The sequence below is a fragment of the Plodia interpunctella genome, chromosome 18, assembly GCF_027563975.2.
Source record: "Plodia interpunctella isolate USDA-ARS_2022_Savannah chromosome 18, ilPloInte3.2, whole genome shotgun sequence".
In the NCBI taxonomy this organism is placed as follows: Eukaryota; Metazoa; Arthropoda; class Insecta; order Lepidoptera; family Pyralidae; genus Plodia; species Plodia interpunctella.
Genome location: NC_071311.1, coordinates 1,684,258 through 1,710,924, shown reverse-complemented (window position 1 = coordinate 1,710,924; position 26,667 = coordinate 1,684,258). Strand labels below are relative to the sequence as shown.

Below are 26,667 nucleotides of genomic sequence, written 5' to 3'. Positions count from 1 at the left end.
ATCTTGTCGAAAAACTTCGCGTTTGAATGCGAAAATTCCTATTCTTTTTTCGGAGGTTTAGGTAAACAATTTAAAAAGTATTTTAATTAAATATTTTTTTTTGGAAAGTTTTTGGACACTTTTATTGTTGTCAGAAAGGCCTTATTGCATTCAATGCGTGTCAAAAAATCTCGTCGGTGCATTAAGCTATTGAGGAGTTCCCTCGTCTGGAGCTGCATCTCATGCTTATCATAATATAATGCATTGTCGTCCAAATTACGTGTGTCAAAAGTGGTTTTTACAAAACCACTATCAACTTTATATCTTGGGGCAATGTATGTATGTATGTTTGTAACGACTTTCGAACCGTTGGTCTGATTTTGAAATTTAAAAGGTATATAGAATCTTTCAGTAGAATTTTTAAATTCGTGGGGCAACAAAATCGGTTAAGTCATTATTGATATATATTTCGTGATGAGTTTTTACAATTTTGTAAAAACTCATCACGAAATTGTGTTCGCGAGGTCTACGAGCCAGGTAGAGAAATGCCAAGTAGACATGAATCGTAAGGAGTCCAGTGGTCCAGGTCAGGCTTTCGCTTCATCAATATGGCTAACAGGCATACCGTTACGATGGTATTGTTAACATATCGGCATAATTTTCACATAATTTTATATCATGGAATTGAGGTCAATCGTCTTCGGAAGACGCTGTATGCAAATTTTCATGTTGTATAACAAGTCATTGACAAGTAGCCGTGTGTGTTTCATTCCATTTATGTATTGACTACCAAAAAAGAAAAAAAATATATATAAATTAACTCTACAGTCGCACAAGCTTAAGAATATAATGCTATAAATATTTTATCTTACGTAGAAATGAAAATAACTTGTAATAATATTTTATACTTTCGGTGAAGGAAAACATCGCGGTTAGCTAACTAAGTTCACTATATATTTATTACAACGGTCGCATAGTAGGTGCCACTGTATCATGGCGGCAGTCGTAATAGTCATATCAGATGCCTTTCATCGACTCGAATAACAACTGCCAAATGATAGAAAAAGAAGATAGAAGATAGAAAGTTGTCTCTGCCTCCTTCCACGGAAATTAGACGTAATAAAATAAAGTCGAGAATATATGGATATATTCTATATAGGTATAATTCCTACCACAAAGCAGCAAGCAGAATATTGAAAGAGTTTCTCAAATTGATCGAGAGAGCCCTACTGGTCAAGCCGGCTGGTAGAAAGCGGTCATGCGCGGGCGCAGGTCTCGGGAATTTGGCGTGCTTCACTTTCGTGACGTTGCGTCATTTGAGGCCATTTCGCCGAGATCAATGTGAGTTTGTCAAATTAATTACTTTGTAAAGCTCTGAAAGCCTACCACGAAACATACACACCCGTAATACTAAAGTCCACAAGCTTTAGATTTCGTGATCAAAAATGATGATGATTTCGTATAAAAAATAATGTGTGGACGCAATGTCGTGCTACATGTTTTATGTATAATGGAACTATTTGTGTGGTCTTAGAGCACTGCTCCATTGTTACGTTTTACTCCGACGTCCTCCGTCATGTTGACGTTCGTTGACGGATCAACGCAAATCACCTTAGAAATTGTATGAAGTTTCCAAGTAGACCGATGCACGTCAATTCCAAAAGCAATAAGAAAACCATGGAGCACAACGGAGCCGCAACGTGTCGCAGTATTACTGAACAATGGGGCCTCGCTCTTACGGGTGATATGATGATATTTTGTCGTAAAAGAAACAATTTTGTGTGTAAAACATGATATCAGAACAATCTTAGGTCACGTTACGTACGGTGCCGCAAAAGGGAATGACATATGCAATATGCACTTCTCACGAAGGACCAACTTTCTAATGACTCATGTCGTTTCCTTATTATAAAACGAATATTCTCTTTTATTAGGAATTTTATCGTGGAATCCTTGATTAACTTATTGCAGCTTATCTGATGATGGCTGAAAGGTAGAGACGAGAGCAGAGGGGTTAGTGTCACCCACATGTGTGACCAATCACATGGCGCCATTGTGGCGCATCGACAACCACACTGCAATGTGATTGGTTCGCTGCGTCTCACTTCGAATCGATTCGATGGTGAGATGTGAAATGCAAACCCTCACTTCGCCCACAGATAAACCTGACCCATCGGTGATAGTAAGTTTATTAGTTTCATAAATTTGGACGACTAACATTTTAATAAGTAGTTTGTAGCTTGTGAGAAATAACTATAAATATAAAGATTGACGAGAAAAAGTGCCTGCGAAGGTCTAATTTCTGAATAAATGATTTGAATTTGAATTTGAATAAATAATAGCTTCAAATAAACATTTTAAAGCCAATTAAAGTTAGATGGTATGTTAGTTTTATCAGACTATTAAAAATATTATAAATTCTGGAATTTTATAAACAATAACGCACACAATGCTCATGTATGCAAATAAAGAACATAGAATGATTGATTCCTCAAACTGTACATAAACTTTGCACTCCATTGAGTTCGGGAATTTATTATGAAAAGGACCTAGTCCGATGTATCGAGATGAATAATTACTAAGAAGTTGAATTATAGTATATTATTTATTAGAGAAAACATTTTTAAATTAAGTATTACCATTCGTATATTATATACATTAGCAGCTGTGTAAATGTCATTTAATTGGAGCTTAAGCACATAAATACAAGCAAATACTGACCCACTCGTCTCCTTATTTATAGAGAGTGGCCACATTATGTGGGACAGTCGATGGAAGGCCATGTGAATACTAAGTAACGACTATTTAAATATTACAGTGAAAGACTGGAAATAAAGTAAAATTTCCAACATAGGTACGTGCATAGTACATTTGTATTTCAAGTGAATAAACATTTTCCTCTCCCACTCTCATCTAATAGATTCTATGGAAATAGACGTTTCATCCTTTCTCTCTCTCATCTAAGCGCACATCTCACTCATACATTGCACAGTTGGTCGTTGACCGAAGATCAAAAGTTCAGACTAAGTGTGTGTTGCATAGAACAAATAAGGAACACCGATCTGCGCTCCAGAACTCGGGTAGCAGACGTAGGCGCCAAGTCGGCCAAGCTGAAGTAGTATATCCATATTCAGAGATATGACCTTACTTTGGGACTAGCTCAATCTGGGTGATTTGTCCTAATATATGTATTTACTTATTTATTTATTTATATTTATTTAGTACCTACATACGCCCACTGTGTCATCGAGCTCAACAATCGGCCTCACGCATAAACGGAACGACTGTACCATCGAAACGGAAGTGACAAACAAAGACCACACCGCTTCTTCTATCAACGCGGCAAGGCGGATGTCTGCTCGATGCATCGCTAATCGTTCATTAAATCGATATACAAAACATTGAGACGCCATTGTTCGGTGAAAGTCGCGCCACTGAACTTGTACTACCTAATAGGACTGCGCGGGCGCAGTTTGATCAAATCAATTGTGTTGACATAGCTTCTTTATAGTATATTAGCGGTCCGTCTCGGCTTCGCTTGGATAAAACCATAATAAGCCTAGGTTTTATAAAACCCTTCACAAGTATTTTATTCAACTTGGGGCAAAAATACATTTTTTGTATGTTTGTTTGTTTGTAATTTTCGAACCGTTGGTTTGATTATGATGAAATTAAAAAGGTATATAGGATCTGTCAATAGAATTTTTAAGTTCATGGGGCATCAAAATCGGTTTAATCGTTTTTGATATATTCAGAATTTTGTAATAATATATGTGTTCGCGAGGTCTACAACTAGTAATTAACAGTCTTTTGTTTTTAGGCAAAACGCAAACGAGTAAATAACAAAATGACTAATTGTCTAAAACTATTATGTCAAAACACAGAGGCACTCTGTTACGTCAGATTTCTTTTAGTAGTTCTTTGTAACGAGACAGACAACATTACTGACCCAAATTTATTGTTTTGCTCATTATGTGTGTCTGTTCCATTAAACGGTCTTAGATTGTTTTGTTTTTAGAAAAGCAATTTTTTCCTATTATAATTTAATGTGTATAAATAAGATTTTTTACAAAAATGTCCTTTTTGACACAATGTTTATATTGTTGTCAGACAGATCATATTACATTCAATGCGTGACAAAATAATCATGTCCTTGCAGTAAGCCGTTGAGGAGTTGCCACGTCTGAAACCGTTCCTGTGGGTGCTCCTTCTTGTCATGCTTATAGTAATAATTCATTGTCATCCAAACTAAACGTGCTTACAAAATTTCAGCTCAATCGGTTGAAAATATCTGCTTCAAAATTGAATTGCAAGATTCCATCCGAGACATAGGGACATAGCGACATACATTCCAAGTTAAATAAGCGCTTGTAAAAAATATGTACAAATGATTTAAGTTCATTCGTGCCATTCAGTTTTCTCTTTAATTTCTGGACTTTCTTTGTGTTTTGTTATGTGGAAAAAGTTATTTCAAACAAACAATCAAAGGCTTACATTTTTAAATGTAATAATTACGTAATAGCATACAGCCTAGTCAAACATCACTATATAACATCAGTGTGGCGATCCCAAACATGTACAGATTAATTATAAAGATATAATCTATAGTAAAAGTGAATGCGCGCGCAGTTATCTGCTAGCGAGAATTTACAATGGGACTTCCTTGTTGAACATTGTTTTTGAGCAATTGACTTTAATTTCCGTTCAGAAATATAATGAAGAACATTGTGTTGTAAACAATATTTTTATTAATATCATTGTTTATTTTGGGGCTTTTGTCTTTAAGACATGTCAGACCCATCGAATTAAAAAGTTTAGCGTTATATCACTACTGATTGTGTGTCTTCTGGTGGTCGCGCGACTCCCTGGAAGGACTCCAATAAGCCTCACAAGCACAAAAAAACTTATTAATTAATTAATTGATTACCGGCGAATGAAATCATGAAAATTTGACACCTAAAATACCTCAGCAGATAGATGACTTAAATTTGATAATCAGTCGACCTGATCCAATTAGATTAGATCCAGTTTAGCAAACGTCATACGTTTGTATGGAGTAGGAAAAACTCCCTGATATGGCGACAATAGCATCCCCAAAGAGTGTTGACGTCAGGCAGGCAGCTGTAATATAAAGACAGACAGACTTTCGCATTTTAAATATCAGTATGGATGTTTTTAAACGGTACTACATTAATAGAAATTTATATCGTGTAGAAAATAGACGAAATAGAAATTGCAGGAAAGCAGGTGTGAACATGCCCTAAGGTTGTCTCCGTACACTAGACATGAAGAGGACTCACGACGACCTGAGGTTGCTACTAAAGTAATAGCAAGAAGCGGAATTTTCGTAGGTTTAGGATAGCAATTTTTTATATATTTTTTATTTTTTATTTAAAGATTCTTTAAAAAATCTCACTGCTGAGGAAATGTCTCCATTCTTTCCATTTGGTCCGGTAGTGTGTTAAAAATCTTCCAAGTCATCTCGCCATCTGGTTCTTGGCTTGCTCGGTCTCCGCCTGTTGGCTCCCATGCGGTTATGTTTGTTCAGGAATTGTTTGCAGCTTAGAAAAATGACGTCTGGCATTAATAAAGATATATTCATATGGGGTTACGTCCACTATTTATACTATATAAATTTAAAAAAAAAACATTAGGTTTTACTATAAAATAAGAAATTATCGAAATGGTAACGATGTTTGACTTAATGAATCTATTTTTAAGAAGACTTAATTTTGTTGGAACCATGTTTTAATGCATAACCGCAGGTCACAGACCACTCATGGTCTGTGTTATAAATAAAGCAGTATTATACGCTTCCGCTTATGTTGTGGATTCAGTCTTAGTTCTGAAAGTCAAGTTTCGCTGCAATCAAATCACGACTACGCTCTCACGAAGTATTATTTAACCTATTTGTTTGCCAAATTACCTTCAGACTTCATAGTCTTATTCCTCATGGCTGAGGGTCGTGGTTATTACGTGGAATGAAACACACACAATAACTTTCTTGGCATTATTAATGGAGTGGTTTGCCATTGCCTTCTCCATTTCACACACAAGTTAATAAGAATCAACCAGTGTGCAGGTTTCCTCACGATGTTTTCCTTCACCGGAAGCAAGTGGTGGTCGATGAAAACTACTATACATGAGTCAGATTGGTATACAAACTCATGTAGCACGAGTGGGATTCGAACCTGTAACCTTTCGATCCACAGGCGGGCGTCTCAACCATTACACCACAAAAAAAATTACCAAAATATTGTGAATACTAAGATTTTCTATTTTAATTAGAACAAATATTTCGATCGAATGATATCTTGACTACGTAACATAATGACACCCCTAGTAACCACTTCCCATATAGTGGGCCGGTCGCATATCTGTTTGTCTGCTTCATAGTAATTAAAATGACAGATAAATTGCAATAATCGGTAAGTCGTCCGGAAGTTATTTAGGAATCAAGAAACTCAAAAAGCATCTCATCAAGCAGTATAGATCCTAATGCAACGCGAGAGTGCTAAACTATTATTAGAAGATGGAAACTATGACTGTTCCTACCGGACATGTCCGAGCCGGTCCGGCGGATCCGGTCTGCGGTCCGGTATTGTGTCTCGGAATGTCGAGATAGTTGTATGTGGCTTTTTTTATGGCACTACTTAGATTACAACTATTCTCAACTGCGGTGTGTCGATGGAAATTTCGGAAACGTTCCATCGTAAGTAGGTATTTTTAAATATTTTTGATGTTTCCCCTCGATATCCCACCACCGTGGAGTACCATTAATACTGGACATATAAACATTTATGTTTAAAAGAAATATGCTTACTGTACAAAATTAACATTCCATTTTTTGAAAATATTTGTAAATGCCCAAATTCCCTTGCAACTGGTAACTGAGAACACTTCAAATTCAAATTCAAAATTCTTTATTCAATTTAGGATGATATACATCACTTATTGACGTCAAACTTTACGACTGTTTATGTTATTAGATCAAGTACATCAATTGGATCAAATCTCTCTAACAAAAATTAAAAAACCTAAAACCTTTGTGGCGTGCCCACATATATAAATAAGTATATATGTTATGATATTTATATATGTGAGCACGCCACACATTCAAAACTAGAATTTACGTCGGGTTGAAAAAGTCCGCCGCAAATTCATTTAACAGTTGAGTTTGCGCCGGACTGTTTGGGAAAAAACCTGGACGTACCTAAACCTATCTATGGTTGCAGCGAGTAGGTATTATGACGCGGTGGCCGTCCCTCTATGATCGAAAGGTTCCAGGTTCATATCCTACTCTTGCCATATGAGTTTGTATACCAATCTGACTCATGTATAGTAGTTTTCTCTACAACTTGCTTCCGGTAAAGAAAAACATCGTGAGGAAACCTGCACATTGGTGGAAAGTTTAGTTCACTTCGTATGAGACTACATACCACTAGTTGGTTGTGGGTAGTCGTAAAAGTCATGTCAGATCCCTTTAGGTGACTGAAATAATATCTGATACCAGTGTTAGCAATAACACACTCAATATGAATGAGTAATAAGTACTTTATTTATACCTAATATAAATGCATAGCCCACACATGAAGTGCATTAGTTCCTTATAAAATTACTTAATTTTCACACAGGCCTACGCATATCAAATTGAAAGTTATATAAAAAAAACACCTGACCCTATGCGGCCAACTATCAACCGATCCTTCATAGTATTATATACTCTAATGTAGTCAGAATAACGGCGAATTTTAAATGAATCTTATTTGGTTGTTCTGTTGTTGTGAAAGTACAAAGTATCGGAATAACTGATATTCGTCTCGTACACTATTATTTAATTTTTGATTGACATTCAGACAGTTTAATTGTCTGAGGCGTGAAGTGTGTGTTGACGAGATGTTTTGTTCTCTAGATTTACTTTAATTATTCGTTATAACCCTTCAAATGATCTGATGTATTCTACTATTTGTTCCCATATACATTCTCGGTGTTTTTTTTTGTATTCTCTCATGGAACGAGTCATATTTTAAGGCTTTTCATCACAGATTGTCTGCTTAAATTGAAAACTGACAAGATTTTTTTTTTTAATTGCCTTGTGTGATATTAAAGTACAGAAAATAATTCGTAATTTGGGTAAATTAATGAACGGTACGTATCTCATTTCACATTCACAAGTTAAATAAATAACCACAAAAACTACATAATTTTCTTTTAATTGCTTAATTACTAAATCCAACCAGCAATCACATTAATTACCATTTAACCTTTCACACTTGGATATTACATAATGAACGTACAGACAGACCAACTATCCACTCGTTTAATCAAAACATTTTTTTTAATTTTCTGAATATAAGTTAACATCAATTATTATCACATGGTGCCTATTATAAAGTCCATACAATGAAATATGTACACGTTTTATTCTAGGTACCATTGCGAATAAAAAAGAAAAAAATTATAATAAAAAATATTTATTTGAAAAACAATTATTCAAGTGTTTTTTCACTTATCTTTTTAAAGATTTGGCTGGCCGTGGTTTCACAGCCGGCCGTCTGCCTGTTGCCAACCCTATTTGGGAATTTATTAGCTTTAACTGACAGGGCGTCTTGTCCCTTATTGGCGCATACGCATACGGCATAATAAAGTTTCTTATTTCACTTGCTTACGTATTTATTACAAAAATGTGTTACGTAAGAATAAGTGTTGACGGAATAATATGCCGTAATAATCTAATAAAGCGTACACAAGCGTTTTATTAAATTAAAATTTAATTGGTTTAATTGCATTTCATTGAAATCATGTATGGATAGTAAAAAATATGAACAGGAAAACAATGCAGCACGATAAAAATATTTTCGTTCCAAAGAAAAGTTCTTTGACATGTGTTTGATTAATGAATTGAAGTTCCAATGCATGACAGATGGACTTTTTTCTAACAATCGGTAGTTGGTCTATGACATACGTGTTTGAAATGATTGATGACATCCATTCATTCATATTGTTGCCGGTCGATAGGTCAATACATAAACTATCGATATTGTGGCAATAGTGGAAATATCGATAGGCGTGTCGATAGATCTAAAATGTATCGATAGTATTACGCTTTATCGACAGTAATACTGATGTCTTCGGAACCACTATCGGTAAAATTGTACACACTTTTCAAGAACGCGGAAGAGGTTAGCACGATGCAAAAAGGGATTAAAAAGAGACTAGATAGTTCTGTAATCACGGGACCTATCGATATACTGATTATCGAGGTCAACTATCGATAGTTAAACAGTCGTTAATTTGACGTCACTATTCACAACTCTATGACATAGCGACGAAATAAAACGTGACATATATTTTTACCGAATGTATTGTCACTCAATAGATTAAATTTAACACAAAAGCTTTTTGATGTATTAATAATAACTCAACTCCTCTCAGTTTAGGGACGGATTTGTGTAACAGAAAATTGAGAAGCATATGTAAGTTTAACCATCTTATGATTTTAAAAATAATATTCGACTTTTGTATTATTATCCTAAAATCTAAAAACTCATAACACTGTTAACTACGTTAATTCGATATTGTATAACATACTAGCACTTTCCCGCGGCTTCGGCCGCTTGTAATTTCAGCCCCCACAATTGACAATTGGGAAGATCGGGTAATGATGGAAAATGATCTGTTTCTGATTGGCCCGGATCTTGAATGTTTATCTATATATGTATTTGTTATAAAATATAGTATCGTTGTTAGTTTGTTGTTTCGTTGTTAGGGAAGTTAGTATCCCATAACACAAGTCTCGAACTTACTTTGGAGCTAGCTCAATCTGTGTGATTTGTCCTAATATATTTAATTATATTTTATTTACATGCATACCAAATTTCATCAAAATCGATCCAGCGTTTTAGTCGTGAAAGCGGAACAGACAGATAGGCAGACTTTAATAATAATATTAGTACGGATTTCTTGAATTATAACGTTATATTCCTACTTACTACCGATGACTCTGTATGTAGCTGTAGCAACAGATAACTATGACATAAGTATAAGTAACATTACAAAAACAAAACTCTTAAACTACCGGTCATTAGATTCTAAAATAGAACGTAATGACATGCCCATTACGTCGGAGTTGCATATGAAATTGTGATTCTGCTCGTGTTACATTCACTTTTAGATCTGTTGACCACAATCGACATTGAATTTGTACCAACCGATTTTTATGCCGGCACCACGCCGGTCGACGAACAGTTCGGATTCGGTACATACATTGCTGGTTTTTCATTGCGGTAAATAAAAGCATTAATATAAATTACGCAATGTTCACGCATTCGCGTCGGCTGTGTCTGAGTTCGGCGACAGTGTGGAGCTGTTATTAGGCTAATCTTTAGCTAAATCTGATTAATGGGTATTTAAATACTAATAAACATAAATTTAGCTTACTTAATTGACTTTTGAAGGCGAAAGACTTTTGTAGGTAAATCAGCACTTAACTATTAGAATACCTTAGTTATTTTTTTACTGGCTTTTAACAGCAGCTTCGCCCGCTGTGATTTCCTACGGGAACATTAATGTTTCCGGAATAAAAGGTACCCTAAGTCCTTCCCCGTACCTACTTCTAACTGTATATACTTATGCTGAATTTCAAGAAGATTGGTTGAGTAGATAAAGCGTGAAGAGGAAACAAATATAATTATTTTCGCATTTATAATATTAGTTGGGATTTAACCGTGCAAGATTTGATTATGAACAAATACACATGGAAAACTAGATAAAAGCTTATGATAAGCACACGTGCTGATATTATGCTTTTCAGCAAAAAATGTTTTGTATGTGAAATGGGGGTGACTATTCCGACTTGCTTTTCCGTCTTAACCATTGTCGGTCCTGAACCCGAGAAGCATTTGACTTGATGTCGTCAATGTTGATATTATACGTTCTCTAAAAACGCAAATCAAAGACCTGCACGAGTCGAGGAAAAAGTAGCAAAGCGGACCAAGGTCCGCTTCTTCTTCTGTTGCCATAGAGCGTCGGAGCCCAAGGGCTCCGACGCTCTATGGCAACAGAAGAAACCGGTAACACACTCAGATAAAGAAATCACTAAATACTCGTAGACTAAGCACCTAGTTATTCAGCGAGGTAGCCCCAACTGACAGCAAAAGTAGCATCTTCGAAGCGGACCATGTCAGTCCATTGAGCACCAGATTCCCACCGGCCATTTTTATTTTCCCAACATTCCCACGGCATAAATTGTATGTTATTTCGTTGCGTACTTTGTTAGTTGTTTGCGGGCTTAGTACAGTGTGCAAAATATGTAGTTCTTCGTTTGGAAAAAAATAAAAGAAAAAAATAATAAGAAATTTAATAAATATATATAGAAACAATATCTCATCTTTTCTCGATAGCTTTCGCCGCCGTAGTACGTCGGAGCCCAGGCTCTGCTTTCATACTATTATCTCCTAACTCGATTAAAACAAATCTGAGAAATACACATTATTATTGAAAATACTTTTAAGTGTGGTGTAGTAATAACAATTGAGTATAAACATCTACAGAGATGGAAACTAAGTCTCGTCTCGTAAAAAAAACCCTAAAAAATTAGTATTATCATAGACGTAAGGATGGAGGCAGGTCTCTGCCGTCCACCCGATGGCTCTAAATGAATAAAATAAAATCAGCCCTAAATTAACCTTTCATTATAAAGTTGTATTGCGTTATAGTATATTTGTTTGTCAGGTCAAAAAAACGGCGATTGCTAGGTATAAGTTATCCCTCAAGAAAAAGGCAGACTCAATAAAAAGGCAGACTCAAGAAAAAGACAGACTCAAGAAAGAAACAGACTCAAGATAAAAACAGACTCAAGAAAAAAACAGACTCAAGAAAAAGACAGACTGCCTATGTTGCTGACTGTACCTATCAGTAGCTGCGTTTACACTAATAGCTGTAGCTCGGTTACAACGAGGAAGCTACTACCTGGTTGAATACTCACTGAACTTTGAGGAAGTTTGCAGTTTACTCAACTAAGTAGACTTAAAGCTTAGTATAATTAGGTATAAATCTTCAAAATAAACCTAAATAACATAAATCAAAATAAAGACTAAATTAAATTTACCTAAAAATAAACACTAATTTTAACAAATAAAGTATAAAGAAATAAAATTTAATAAACGAATAATTGGCTAAATCGCCAACGTAGTGCGGTTATTCCTAGAACGCTGACTTTTATATAAATTGAACATTATTTACTATTAGTTACTAGTCATATCGTCCGTAAATCGAATATCTTTCATAAAAGATATTACTTTACGGCGCTTTATAAAGTAGATGGCGCTACTGTGCATAAAAACATATATATCTTCAATTAATCACGCGGCGACCTACCATCTGAAAATAGCGGCCCAAAGCCTCGAGGGTTTCCGTATGCTGACCTTTAAACTTCAATTCGAAGATGGCATCCCATGATGATGACCTACCATCTGTGAAGCTAGTATGGAATAAAACAGACAGAGTATTCATCTGTGTGTCTGTTATCCTACCTGTCTATAATATTTGGCCATTTTTTGTGGATTTAGTTCAAAACTGATGTATGAAAGACTATTCCTAAAATAACTGCCTTATTTTCTCAAAATAACTCTCATTAACCAAAAATAATTGTCACAAATGTTCAAATTTCTATTCATAACAATACAGAGACAATTACAGCACAAGGTTACAACACAATTGGCTTCTGTCTTTATGTGATTTTATTCTAACAATTGTTATCTTTTAACGCTTGAAGATGCGTAAACATTAACTTTATCCATACATGGGTATGGATAAAGTTAATGTTTACGCATCTTCAAGTATGGACTAATATTATAAAGAGAAAATATTTGTTTTTTTGTTTGTAATGAATAAGATCAAAAACTGTTGGGCCGATTTTGATGAAATTTGGCACAGTGATAGGCGAAACCTTCAGGAGTGACATAGGCTACTTTTTATTATGATTTTACCCGAGCGAAGCCGGGGCGAGACGCTAGTACTGAATAAAAATAAAACAAATTTGTAATAAATATTTTGCTAAAATTAAAATAGTCTTGATCTCTTCGAGTGTGTTAATGCACACACACTGGTGTCAGATTCAAGTCGCCTAAAGGCTTCTAACACGACCTTAATGATCACCTACCTGTATGAAATAGGAATACTTTACAGCTTAAATTACTAAACATTTTAGTATTGTTTAAAATTTATCAAGTGTTTTTAAGTAAAGTTTGATACAAGTTGACAAATTACTCATAAGATATAATTAATCAAATATTTTGGTACATCATAGTGTTTGGCATAGGACATAGGGCATAAAGTATCTACAAAAAACCAAGGTTTGACGTGCCTCCGGTACCACGTACTCCGCGTGCTATATGATAATAATAGGGCATAATATGTGAGCGTGACCAATTAGAAGACTGATTCGTTTTTTACAAGACCTTTTAAAAATAGAGACCCAGGATTCTGGCGTGACGAAATGGTTTTTGACTTTTTCTATAAGAAGCTGCTCAAGCATTAAATGGTGAAGTTTTGGAGAAAATCAACTCTTCCGTGATACACCTTTTTTCTAGAAATTTATGTTGCTCAATGTTTTTTTAAGTGAAAACTTCTTTAGCGGCGTTGTGCACTTTTTGTGATGGGTAAAAATGTTAAACTTGCGCCAGGACACGTGATCCTGATCGAAAATTCGTAATATGTCAAAAATGCACAACGTTAATATTCAAGTTTTCACTTCTGCCGGCACTCCCGGAGTGCAACCCGGTTTTTTTATCATAAGAGTGTATTCTTTTATACTAGCAATCTCTATATGGTTTAGACGTCTGTATGATTAATCTATTTATCTTTAACTAGCCGTTCCAGCCGCTCCTCAAGAATCACACTATCTATTTAAAAAAGCGTATCAAAATCCGTTGCGTAATTTTAATGATACATGGGGTACTTTTTATCCCGAAATTCCCAAGGGATCAAAGCCCCGGGCGTAGCTAGAAATTTATAAAAATGATATGTACTTTCATCATTAAATTGTCTGAATACACGGAAAATTAAGTACTATGGGTGGCCATAGAAAATTATAGTAATTTGGTTAAAATTACGAGTACTTATACGAATTATACAGGCGTCTAAACCATAGTAAATTCTAGTAGTTATCACCCTTCAGCATTGCACTCACCGTGTTATTAAAGATAATTGGTTGATGAGTTGCTATTACACGTTTACCCATTCATATGAAATTTGTATAGTACTATATAGGCCACCACTTGCTTCCGGTGAAAGAAAACATTTATTTGCCAATAACATGAGTACAAATAGACAAATTGATGTCAAAATGAATTAGACCTACACGTTTTACCGAATATAGGTATGCAAATATAAATAAATAAAGAGGAGCATGCTATCCACTACAAATCCAAGGAAAACATCGCGAGGAAACCTGCACACTGGTTGACAGTTTAATTTCACTAGTGTGTATGCGATTACTTGCCACTACTCGCGGTAGGTAGTCGGTAAAATTCATGTCGATGCCTTTAGGCGACTTGATTAAAATCTGCCACCAGTGTTAGGTAAATGAAAGAAATAATGATGTAATTTTAAATTAACTTTTAATTAATATTTTCTGATCATGTCACATTGTAACCAGCGCAATATCTAAGCATTCTTCCGTTTAACCACTTTTTTATTCATTTTGCCACTATTATTTAGACAGCTTATTCCCCAAGGTTTATTGATCTCGTACGAAGCCGAGCCGAGTCGCTAGTATTTAATCCTTCGAGCCAGGAGCAATAGGATCGCAATCCGATCAGGCGCTCTGAGTATTCAAAATTTAATAGTATATTTTTAAAGGTCGACAGGGCTTCACAGCTAACAATGAAACCTGGATGATGAGAGGCAGAGATTTGCAAATCATTTGTATTCCTAAAAAAAACTTGTTTCGCCACTCATTTCTTTACAAAACAAAACAAAGATGTAAAAGTGATGTAACCGAACCTATTGTTTTTTTTTTCTCTCACGATAGATGAAGATAAAATGTTTCACTGTCGACATTTCCATTTTAATTTCGACGACAATGTGAGGAGATCGCTGATGATGTGAGGAACTTTCGATGCGTATGCAAAAAAATGGTTGTTTTGAAGTTACAGTGTAACAAGAAGACTTGACCGTGAGGAAATTTTCAAAAGTATATTTTGACAAATTTATTCGACCTTAGCTTGATCTCACCATGCTGGATAAGTATGTTAGTACCCCCTTTTTAATGTCAACGCTTTTAGTCGGCATTCTGGACGCCGTGAAGTTGAGTGGTCAGCTTAAAAATAAACCGAGAAATTTCAAATATTCAGCCACCTACCTTACCTTAACTCTCATCTGAAATGAGACGGGAATGCTGTTGTTGCTTGGCAACGGTCATGGCTTTTTATTACTTAGTTGCCTCGTACGACATCCAATAGGAATATATGGAGTGGTCCTATTCTAGGACGGAACCACAGGCCTCTGTCTGCTCACATATAACATAGTTTAATGATACAGTTTGTGAATAATCTCTCTTCATAGTCGTATTCCTCATGGGTGAGGGTCGTGGTCATTACGAGGAATTGCCTTCTCCATTCCACACTGTTGCTGTTGTTAATTAATTGAGAGTGCAGGTTTCCTCACGATGTTTTCCTTCACGAAGGGACCTTTCGGTTCATTTAAAAACTGTATCTGTTTAACTATTTTTAAACTTTCACGTTTCCTTATTAAATGTACGTACTAACTGGTACAGTTACAGTTACTCCATGTATCAGTTTAGATACTAGAAGTCTAAGTATTATAAGACACTCAATGACTGGCTGACATATCAACGCACAGCCCAAACCGCTGTGTCCAGAAACTTCAAATTTAGCAGCCTACGTGCTAAAGTGTAAAGAGTTTCTGTACACAGCGGTTTGGGCACAGCCTATGTGGTCAAGGGATGCACTAAGAAAGGATTTTTCAAAATTCATCCTCTAAGGAGGTAAAAAGGGGGTTCATAGTTTGTATGAGGAAACCAGATTAGTTGAAGAGTCTAAATATTCCACTGAAGGGAAAATCACGCCAGCGAAGCCGCGGACAAAAGCTAGTATTATATAATCTGTGGTTTAGATAATCTGTTTAATTCGTTATGAACGTTCGGCTTGCCATAAAATAGATTAGTAATTTATGCCTGTGTGAATATACAAATCTATTGTTTTTGTGAATATGCAAAATACGTTTCATATACAATCACTGTGAAAAGTGTTATGTAAAGTTACTCTAACTTAAGTAACGTTCGCGTGCTGCCATCTTTAGTCTTTTTACATGAATCAAGAATAAGTAATCCGGTTTCCGGTCGTAAAATAACTGCTTGATGCATGATTATTACGAGCTTAATGCTAACTACTCTAACTAGTTACTCTAACTTAAGTAACGTCCGCGTGCTGCCATTTTTAATCTTTTTACATGAATCAAGAATAAGTAATTCCGGTTTCCGGTCGTAAAATAACTTCTTGATGCATGATTATTACGAGCTTAATGCACTTAATAAGGAATTAACTTAATGATTTAAGTACTTTTCATCACTCGAGTTGTTATATTTTCGAATGGAGACGTAATATAGTAGGTAATATTAAATCAAGTCATGTCATGTCCGATCTATTCATTTTTTTACTTAATAATTTTGGAATAAGTTCATTAAATATGCTATACGAACTACTTTAAATACACACATAATTATATTAATTTAAACTAAAAACTATACTATACTGTATATTTTAAAAATAACTTATAAATAATTGTGAATTAAAAATATCTAAAGAAGGTCCCCTAGGCAAGACGCCCATCACTCATCAGCATTCCCGCGCTGAATTGCAAAGTTACTTCGTGATTTATTTGTCGATCAGTTGGGGTAAGAAGAAATGTCGAATGAAACTAATTTAATCAATATTGATTCCTGCATGCTATAACATGGTTATTATTGTTGTTTTTTAACCCCGACGCAAAAAGAGGGGTGTTATAAGTTTGACCGCTAAGTGTGTCTGTTTTTCTGTGTACCTACGTGGCATATAGCTCATCAACGGGTGAACCGATTTGGATGCGGTTTTTTTATTTCATAGCAAATTGGTTTGGTTTGGTTCTTAGATGTGTTTGATCAAAATCAAAAGTCAAAATAAAAAAAGGAGTTTTTTTTTAATTTGTCTAACAAATAAACTTGTTAAATATTAGTAACGACCCGTCCCGACTTCGCTACACCTAAACAGTTCTGTTTGGCAGTTAGCAAACGCAGTATAAGAGCCATGCCTCATTGCTCTGTTGTTTTAAATAGGTTTTGTCACTGACGGACAGTCAACAGCACATCAACCTACCCAAATTCAATATAAACTCGCCGCTATCACCGTGCCATAAAAGTTCATGCAGGGTAACTTTGGTGCTGTTGAGTGTACGTCGAAACTCCATCGAATTTTACGTTGATCCATCAATGGACGTCAACGTGATATGGCTTTAAGCAGACAAATTGCTTCCCATTGAACACTTCCATCTAAATGGAAATGGGTGAGATAACGAAATCATCAATTAATCACATGTTACAAGAATGTAAAATAAGTTTTACATGAATAATAGTTTTGGATGCCATAATGTAATGAATTGTATCTGTAAAATTTATTGTGACATATCGGAATAATATCTCTTGAATCACTTGAAAGATTTGATCATAATTAAATGGGGATTAACCACAGATTTTTAAACTGTTTTTATATCGGTGGGATTGGCGTATGAGATGCAGTTTTGACGGCTCGAAACTCGATAGTTTCATTCAAAATTATGAGGGTTTTTTATCACCGGATTATTTCGTAACACTGTGGCGTGATCTATGATCGAGAGTCTCCTAATCCTATTCGTTCCAAATTGTGAGCATTAATTCATGGGTAAGATTGTTATGTAGGCACTTACTTAAAATTATTAAATTTTATAAACCAATCTGACATAGTAGTTCCCATAGACCACCACATCCGGTGAAGGATAACATCATAAGGAAACCTGCGCACTGGCTTTAGATGGTGGTAGAAAATTGTAAGTCGTGTCAGATGCCCTTGGAAGCGGTTGTGTTGAAATGGTTAAAACGCCTGCAGATCGAAAGGTCTCAGGTTCGTATCCTACTCGTGCCATATGAGTTAGTATACCAATCTGACTCATTATATAGTAGTTCTCATAGACCACCACTTGCTCCCGGTGAAGGAAAACATCGTGAGGAAACCTGCACGCTGGTGGATAGTTTAGTTCACTAGTGTGTATGCGACTACCTGCCACTAGATAGCGGTAAGTAGTTGAAAAGTCACAACAGTCTGCCCAGGCGACTTGAATAAAAAATCTGACACCAGTGTTAGCAATAACACACTCGATTTGATGATGACTAGATTAGTATGTAATCTAAACTATATACTTGAAAAGCTTTACTCGTAAATTGCTGACTAAGTTGACTAAAATAAAAGTATTTTTATGTACTTTCTTTCTAGACACAGGGTTGCGCCTGTATTTCTTCTTTTAAACCACGCAATGAATTTTGATGCAGTCTCCACTGTTATTTAGACAATGTATCCCCGAAACAATTTAAGACCCCGTACGAAGTCGGGCCAGCTTCTGTAATCTGTATCACAGCAATCTGTAAATTCACATGGCATAATTGGATTTTGCGAAATTCACAAGTACAATATAAGTATTAATTAGGTAATTCTCGAAATATTTTCAAATTTGGCCCTGACGTAAAATTTCATGCAGATCAACTTTTACTTCTTTTGATTCGGCAATATGGTGTTTGTAAAAATTATATTTTTATGGCTTTATATTTACATATACATTATTTTTATATAAATAATAATTTTATTATTTATATAAACCTCTATTTTTTGAAAGTTTAGAACAGTAACGATAGCTTTATTACCACAGATGGGCAAAAAGAAAAACCGGTACTCGATGTTAATTACAGATAATACAAATATACCTAAGTATATACGTAATTTGAGTGATTTAAATTAGTCAGAATGTTGGAAACTATTTCTTCCTCTCCTCTATTAGATAACGTAATATTAATCAATCTCATTAAAAAAATTTGGCATGATCAGGTACATAATTAATTGGTAATTCATTCATTACTAGATAGATATCGTTATTTTTGAAGTTATAAAACTTAACAAAAATGAATAAGTAGGTTAGGTACAGGTTTACCCAAGCTTCAAACTGCCATCTCAACAGCATACTCATCACTTCCCAAATTCGGGAAGTGCCAGGTGAACAAGCTAGAGTTGGTCAGTAAATACTTACCAACAGATCTACTTTTATTATTGTCGGAATGCAGTGTGGCGGGTTCTATGAATTTTTGGGGTTACCACAAGTGAAAAGTGGTAGGCGTTTTTTGATTATTTTTTGTACAAATTGCGTCTGTTTTTATTTATGTCATCGGTTGAGCACACATATATCCTCATAAACTTTCGCATTTATGTACTACCGGCCCTCCACGGCTTCGCTTTGGTTAAAAAATTAATAAACTATGCATCTAAACCTTCCTCAGGAATCAAAGTAGTTTTTGAGTTTATCGCGAATAGACAGACAAAAGCGGTGCTTTGTTTTATAATATGTAAGGATGTATTAGTAGGATAGTGAGTAGGTATACAATCTTGTGCGCTCAAACCTCATCACATTTTTGCACATTTATATGACTAATATTGTTATGTTCCATTTATATGACTAATGTCGTAAGTGAAATAAGTAATTTGAAAAATATTCTGAATTTCAAGGTGGTCATAAGATTAAATCAATAGCACAAAAGCGCTCTCGCCTGTGACTTAATCACTTATCAAAACGATTTCTGAGGTTAGTCCAAGACAAACATTTAAGTCCCTCTGTCCACATCAAACACTTTCTCCGTGTTATGTATGATATTATACTTGTTTGATTTGAAGTGACGTTGCTAATAGAGGTAACATCTCCAGTTAATATTTTCGCTTCTTGTTTGTTATAACTAATATGAGCTAGGAGAATTACTAGCAAACACTAAACTACTATTAAAGTAGGTACATATACTTAGATAGTACTCGTGTTAGAAGGAATACAGAGTATATAGAAGGGATGCAATTTTTGCCGCTACAATAGTGACAGTATGAAACGACTCGCGCCTTTTCATTTGACATTTTAAAGTTTTTTCCTGTTATTACTCAGAAATCACAACTAATAATTACAAATGTTTGTAGTCAGTTCAAATGCCTTAAATTCTTACCTTTGGCATGTTGTTGACCGTAATAGAAAGTGGTGAAAATGTAATAGTTTTTTTTTAAATAACTGGCTATCACAGCAATACAGCCAAATACCAACTAGGTGCTCACTCATAGCTATGGCGTGACGAAATGGCGGTCGAATTGTACTCTCAATGTCACGGTTTTTTTTTAAATCGCTTTATGCATTCAAATTTCAAACACCATTTCAAACAGTTCGCCAGTTTTTTGCGGTTTCGTCGTACATTACTGGTTTTTCATTGCGGTAAATAAAAGCTCTTACACTTGTTACATACAAACTGCGCAATATTCATTCATTCCGGTATATATCCAGTATAACGCCGGCTACACACTGTCGCGGTGCATTTTGCCAAACTTTGGCAAATTCGGTGTACATCGCTGGTTTTTCTTTGCGGTAAATATAATCTACGCACATTCGCATTCGCGTCGGCATCTGTCGGTAATAGTGCCGGCAAGGGGCGCAAATCTTATCACTAACTTTATCATTACGTAATGTCAATATATGTCATTTATTTTTGAAAACTTAAAAAAAATTGTAAACCAAATAAATTCATTACCTACGCAATATATAGTCACAATTTACTAAAACAGTGTCCACCAAAATTGGTAGGTGATTACATTGTAGAATAAAAAACTAAAATATTTACAAATAAAATTGTTTACTTATTAGTTACTTAGGTACATAATGTAGCAAATTATTTGTCTAGATTATTTTTTAGCCTTATCTTATTTTGTCTAATATAATATATTTTCTAAATTATTGTCACGTTGGGATTTTTGCATTGATATGATTGTTCCCACCTTTATATACATATTACGTAGCGTCTATCTTTCATTCGATTTTTTTAATCCGATCTTATTTAAATGATCCGATATTTTTTAAAATGAGGAGATTTTTAACATCATTTATTTTTAAATTACCGCCTTCTGCACAACTCAAAACTTGTGCCAAGCATGAACGCAAGATATTATTTTTTTTAAATGGCAATGTTGCGATTGGTTTTTGCATATCGATTAGAATATCTAAATATTAAAATTATCGATTTACTTTGTAATCTAATTTGATCTTTTCATTGTTTCAGGTCACAGCCCTGGCTGTGCTCAGCCTGACACATGCCAAGAATTCTACAGCAAAATCTAAACCGAAACGACAACTAGAAAACATACGAACACCACAAAATCTACAATACTCGTTGGTACTTCCGCATTCAAGAGTGACTCACTTCAGAGCACTAACAAGCAGCCGCAGAATCACTCATGTACCAACAAATGGCGGAAAACTACCACCTTACGCTGTACAAATGGAACCAGTTGTTCAATATTCTCAGAAGGATCCACTCTATGATCCTAATCTTGATAACTTAGATGATGTTGGGGTTAACAAGAATGAAATCTATGCACAACCTAAAATACTTAATGTGCACGACAACGCTGCTGAAGGAACTTATGGACCACCTTACGGATCTCTACCTACAGCTCCTTTGTACAGTCACGAACCAGCTCATCCTCATTATTATGAAGCTCCCGAACCTATCATTGAAATTATTATCAAAGAATCTAATGAAACCCTTCCCGCACCGCCACCAACACCTGCACCAAAGAAAAAGAAAGAACCTGTTCACGTGTTCTATGTGAAATACAGCAAAGACCCTCACTCAAAAGATAAAGTTATTTACGAAAAGCCTATTCCTGCTATCACTCCCCCTACAAACGATGAAGATGACCATCACCATGAAGATTATGTCACTGTGACACCAGAACCACTTTATGCACCCGTTCAAACAACTACTTTACGAGCTATAATCAAACCAGAATCTGAAGTTTATCATAGTGATAGTAGCGTCAAAATTACTTTCGGTAATGAAGGTCATCATTATAGTGATAGACGAGAAAGTATCTCAGAGGGTCATGAGGAAACGGCTCCAAGACCAGCGATAGCTTTTCCAAATCCGTCACCAAGCCACCCCCCGCTACAAAGATCCGCTTCACCTAAGCTGCAAAACCACGAGTCACAGACAAGACCAGTAGCAAATCACCCTACACCACAAACCTATAGACCAGTGTCCCAACATGCACAAAGCCGCATTCAATTTCAACCACAATACTTACCAAATGAACAACAGCTTCCACGTCAAAGCCCGTCAGTGGCGCCATTTAGATTTCAGCAACAAGTGAATCGTCAAAATACATTCGGACCTACACCATCATTAAGCCCAAATCCCAACTCACATCCATCTAGTGCTTCTCCTGGGCCTATCGCTCATTTTAACAATAACGCGCCGTCAGTTTCAGGACCAACATTCCCATCCTTCCCAAGACCCAATAATCCACCTCCTACATTCCATCAGCGTCCAAGCCCTCCATCTTTTGCTCCACGTCCCCACATAAATGGCCCCCCACGAACCAGTTTCCACACAGGACCTCAAAGACCATTTCACCAGCCGCAGCCACAATCAAAACCATTCTTTGATGAAGCTAAGTATTTGCAAGAAAATTATCATACCATTACTACTGACCAAGTTGATCCTCCAAAAGAACAATTTGTTCCAAACAGGAAACCACAGAATTTAAATTTCCTATCCCGTCCAAGTCCTAGCCCGGTTCCAGCACAATTTGAAGAGCACACACGTCCCCAATTTATACCTTTAAATCAACAATTGCCTCAACAAAGGCCACCACAACATTTCGTTGATTCGCAGCAATCTTTCCCCGTGAATCCCAGCAGACCACCGTTTTTCAACTTAAAACCATCACCTCCAAAAATCGAAGACAATCGTCCTCAATTCCAACAACAGTCACAATCTCATCAACAGTTCGGATTTCATCAAGGACCTCAAATATTACCACAACCAACTCCTCAACTACCTCTTCAGCACAAGCCGTCATTTTCAAGTTCCCCTTCACCGTCCCCAATTCCACAACACCAATTCCTTCCGCAACCATCGTCTCCACCTCTATTTAATTTCCATGCCCAACCTTCTCCTACTCCAGCAACACATCAATTCCTTCAGCAAGTGGCTTCATCCGAAAGGCCCCAAGTCCACCAACCAGTTAGTCAAACGGCAAGACCATTTGGAAATCAACAAAATAGTTTCGAAGAGCAAGCAAATCTTCAACATCAGCAAAATGTAGGACAGTTTGTACCACAAGGTGGAGAATTTGTGCCTTCAATATCCAAGTATGAACAGCATATAACTATTAATAGTAACGAACAACCAAATTACAGTAGTTTGAGTGGACCAACCCAGCCCACGCCAACTGCAACTCAACCAGTACAACAGTATCATCAGCTGCAACAGAAAGAACAACAACAATTCTACGATGCTGAACAAGAACAAGTAAGACAACAACTGGCAGAAAATGTGAAGAAACAACAAGAAGAAATACAGCGTCTTCAAACGCAATTATTAATAGCGCAACAGCAGCAGCAACAACAACGTCAGCAACAACAACAACAACAGCACCAACATCAGCAGCATCAACAACTACAAAATCAGTATGAACAAAACTATCGTGAAGCACAAAACCAACAGAATTTGAACTACCAACAAACCATTCAGGTCACATCTCCTAAATCACAATACGTACAAGAAAGATCAAGGTCACAGACCAATTACGTTACAAGCACACCATCACCTGCTTATTACCAGTCAACCTCTAGAACTGTAGAAATCAAACCAACTACACAAAAATACTCCTCAACCACTGCCAACTCTATAAGCTCAACACAAGAACCGAAGAAGGAAGAAAAGAAAAAGAAAAAGCCTCAGATTGAGTTGCCTGATGAAGTTCCAGATGATTTACGTCAGCAGCTTTTATCTTCGGGAATTTTAGATAATGCCGATATTAGTATATTGGACTACGATAAAGTAGGAGATACTCCTTTGGAATCACTACCTCCAGATCAACTAGCAAACTTTTTCAGTGCTGGAGGAGCTCAACAAATTTCTTCCACTGAACTCAAGCCAGTTATTGTAAAACCCAATGGTGATCAAATTGAGTCTAGAATAGACGAAGATATTGATGATGATCAAGACATAGCTGCTTCTGAGAATGTGCCTACATATGTCGCTCCGCCCCAGTCACAGAAACAAGCTGTGGAAATGAAAGTTGTTCATTTTGATCCAAAAACAGCTGAGGGACAGAATATCGCTAAAGAATACGTGAAAGAGGATGCTACTCAGGTCGAACCTGTCGCTTTAAATGATAAAAAATACAACAGATATTTACCATTGAAAGTAAGCGGCAATCAATTTCCTTTACCGGATATTCTAAAAGGAAGAAAAGTAACATCTGTGGTTGTTTTGGCTCCTGTAGAAACTGCAGATTTAACAAAAGATCATACAAGGGCTGAAAGGGCTACCAGTAACACATTAAAAGGAATTAAATTTGTAGCGGGGGATAGCTTGCAAGATTTGTTAAAACGACCAACTACAGATAATTTTCAAAAATGGTTGGAAGTTGAGAAAAAAACAGCAACAGACCTTCAGTCCGTCATTCTTCTTGTGACTGGGTAAGCTCAACAACTACACTACATTTTTACACTTTTGACGTGACAACGTCTTAAATTAGGTTGCGGCTGGGAGTCACTTATGAAAAAGTGTAACGCCCGGTAACGTTACGATGAGTCACCGAACGAGAGAGAGGCCCGCCGAATGCCTTGCGTCTCTCTCCCACTCAACTATGATCGGTCTGCCGCGCGCGTAAAAAGACGTTGTCACGTAAAATCTTCGCCCGTAAAACCGACTTTACAGGCAACCATTTTTTTTATCATTTCTTAAATTTAATCGTATCATTTAAAAAGGGCAGTATTGCAATATCGATTTATAGTCCCTTGATAAAAAACTGAGCATTGAGTTTGATATCATTACTGGGTATTTTAGAATACTATTGCGTATTATCTTGCAAGGAGATTTCAGTCAATACAAAGTCATTGTCTCATCGCATATAGAGTGTAACTACAAAAAATCAAATTATGTAATTATAAATTTTATTTACAGGAATGAAAAATCAACAGAGGACAGGGAAATTTATATGTACGACATATCAACAGGCAACGTCAATAAACTCAATGGAGAACTGTCGAACGCGTTCGTGGAAGCAGCTGAAAACAATTCATTGAGCAAAGACATCGAGAAACTTGCAATAGAAGGGGAAGGTGTCCCTGAAAGTTTTGATAAAAACGACGACGTGACCGCTGACGGTTCAGAAAATGTGCCATTTTTAGTAGATTTATCAGGATTGAGTTTAGATCAAGATGATAGCAATCAGGTATCAATATCTTCTGGTTATAGTAAAACAAAACACGGCAGATCATTACAAAGGCAATGATGGCGACATATGGTGTTCGAAATTCGAACTTTGTAAATAGTTTAGATATAGTATTAATAAATTAAAAACACGGCGGCGTAATGTTGCATATAGTCTGTTATTAAGTGATAATCAGGTTGTACAAATAAAGAACCTTTTTTACTGTATTTATTATTTTTCTTTACCATACCAATATTCGATTTCATTTAGCACTTAAATAAATTTTACTGAGTGTGAACTCAGAACTCTTATGAATTAAACCAAATTAAACTGACAGCAGAAATTAGGTACCTAGTTATAGGAGATATTATTATTTTTATTACGTTACTGCAACATTTATTTTCATACAAAATTAAGTAGGTATATTATAATCTATTTACCAAAATCTAATACATATATTATAAATGGGAAAGTCTCCCTTTCTGTTATGCTTTCGAGGCTAAACCGCTGGACCATTCTTGAAATTTGGTATGCATATAGTTAAATAACCCTGTTCAAACATAGGCTAGGTACAAAACTTTTATTTTTCAAAAATCAACCCAGATGATTATAATGGGGAGTGAAAATTTGTATAAAAATCGAGTCTGTTCCGCGTTTGTAGAAAAATTCACTCGGGAAAAGCAGCTAGGTCAAATAAAATCTTACATATTATTTTTAATACGTACCTGTATGAACACTATTAAAAGTATATTCTTTCTATCAGTCAAAAGTAAAGTATTCGAGTAACAAATCGATTTTAACTTTTTTGCATCTGGCAACCCAACTGTCAAATGTCAAACATATGGATTATTTATTGCAAGACAGGTTTTCGGCTCTTGCCGCAGTATTGAAATTCACTGTTTTTATTTTCCATGACTTTTGATTTCGTTATTTTTGAGTCAAAAATATGATGGAGGGTTCATTAAGTAAGTGGACAAATGTGATGAAAGGATGGCAGTATCGGTGGTTTGTGTTGGACGAGAATGCTGGCCTGCTGTCCTACTATACGGTAAGTGTCATTTTCGCATATTTGTATCTTTTATCGTAAATCACTGATAAATTCGGATCTTCAGCATTTAATTTAGCAGTGTTAATTAGAAAG

The 26,667-nt window shown here is 35.8% G+C and overlaps 2 protein-coding genes across 3 annotated transcripts in view; both read left to right on the top strand.

Annotated features, from left to right (window-relative positions):
• The window catches only part of LOC128677689 (uncharacterized), a 38,288-nt gene extending 12,535 nt beyond the window's left edge, over positions 1 to 25,753 (top strand). Inside the window, exons 2-3 of the mRNA XM_053758705.1 lie at positions 21,359 to 24,789; positions 25,277 to 25,753. Of these exons, the coding sequence (XP_053614680.1) occupies positions 21,359 to 24,789; positions 25,277 to 25,607 (3,762 nt within the window). The 3' untranslated portion in view covers positions 25,608 to 25,753. The remainder of the gene's footprint in view (positions 1 to 21,358; positions 24,790 to 25,276) is intronic.
• Positions 25,754 to 26,359: 606 nt separating this feature from the next.
• The window catches only part of LOC128677690 (uncharacterized protein), a 66,501-nt gene continuing 66,193 nt past the window's right edge, over positions 26,360 to 26,667 (top strand). For both annotated transcript variants that reach the window (XM_053758707.1, XM_053758706.1), the window contains exon 1: positions 26,360 to 26,574. In XM_053758707.1, coding sequence (XP_053614682.1) covers positions 26,473 to 26,574 — 102 coding nt within the window. In that variant the 5' untranslated portion in view covers positions 26,360 to 26,472. The remainder of the gene's footprint in view (positions 26,575 to 26,667) is intronic.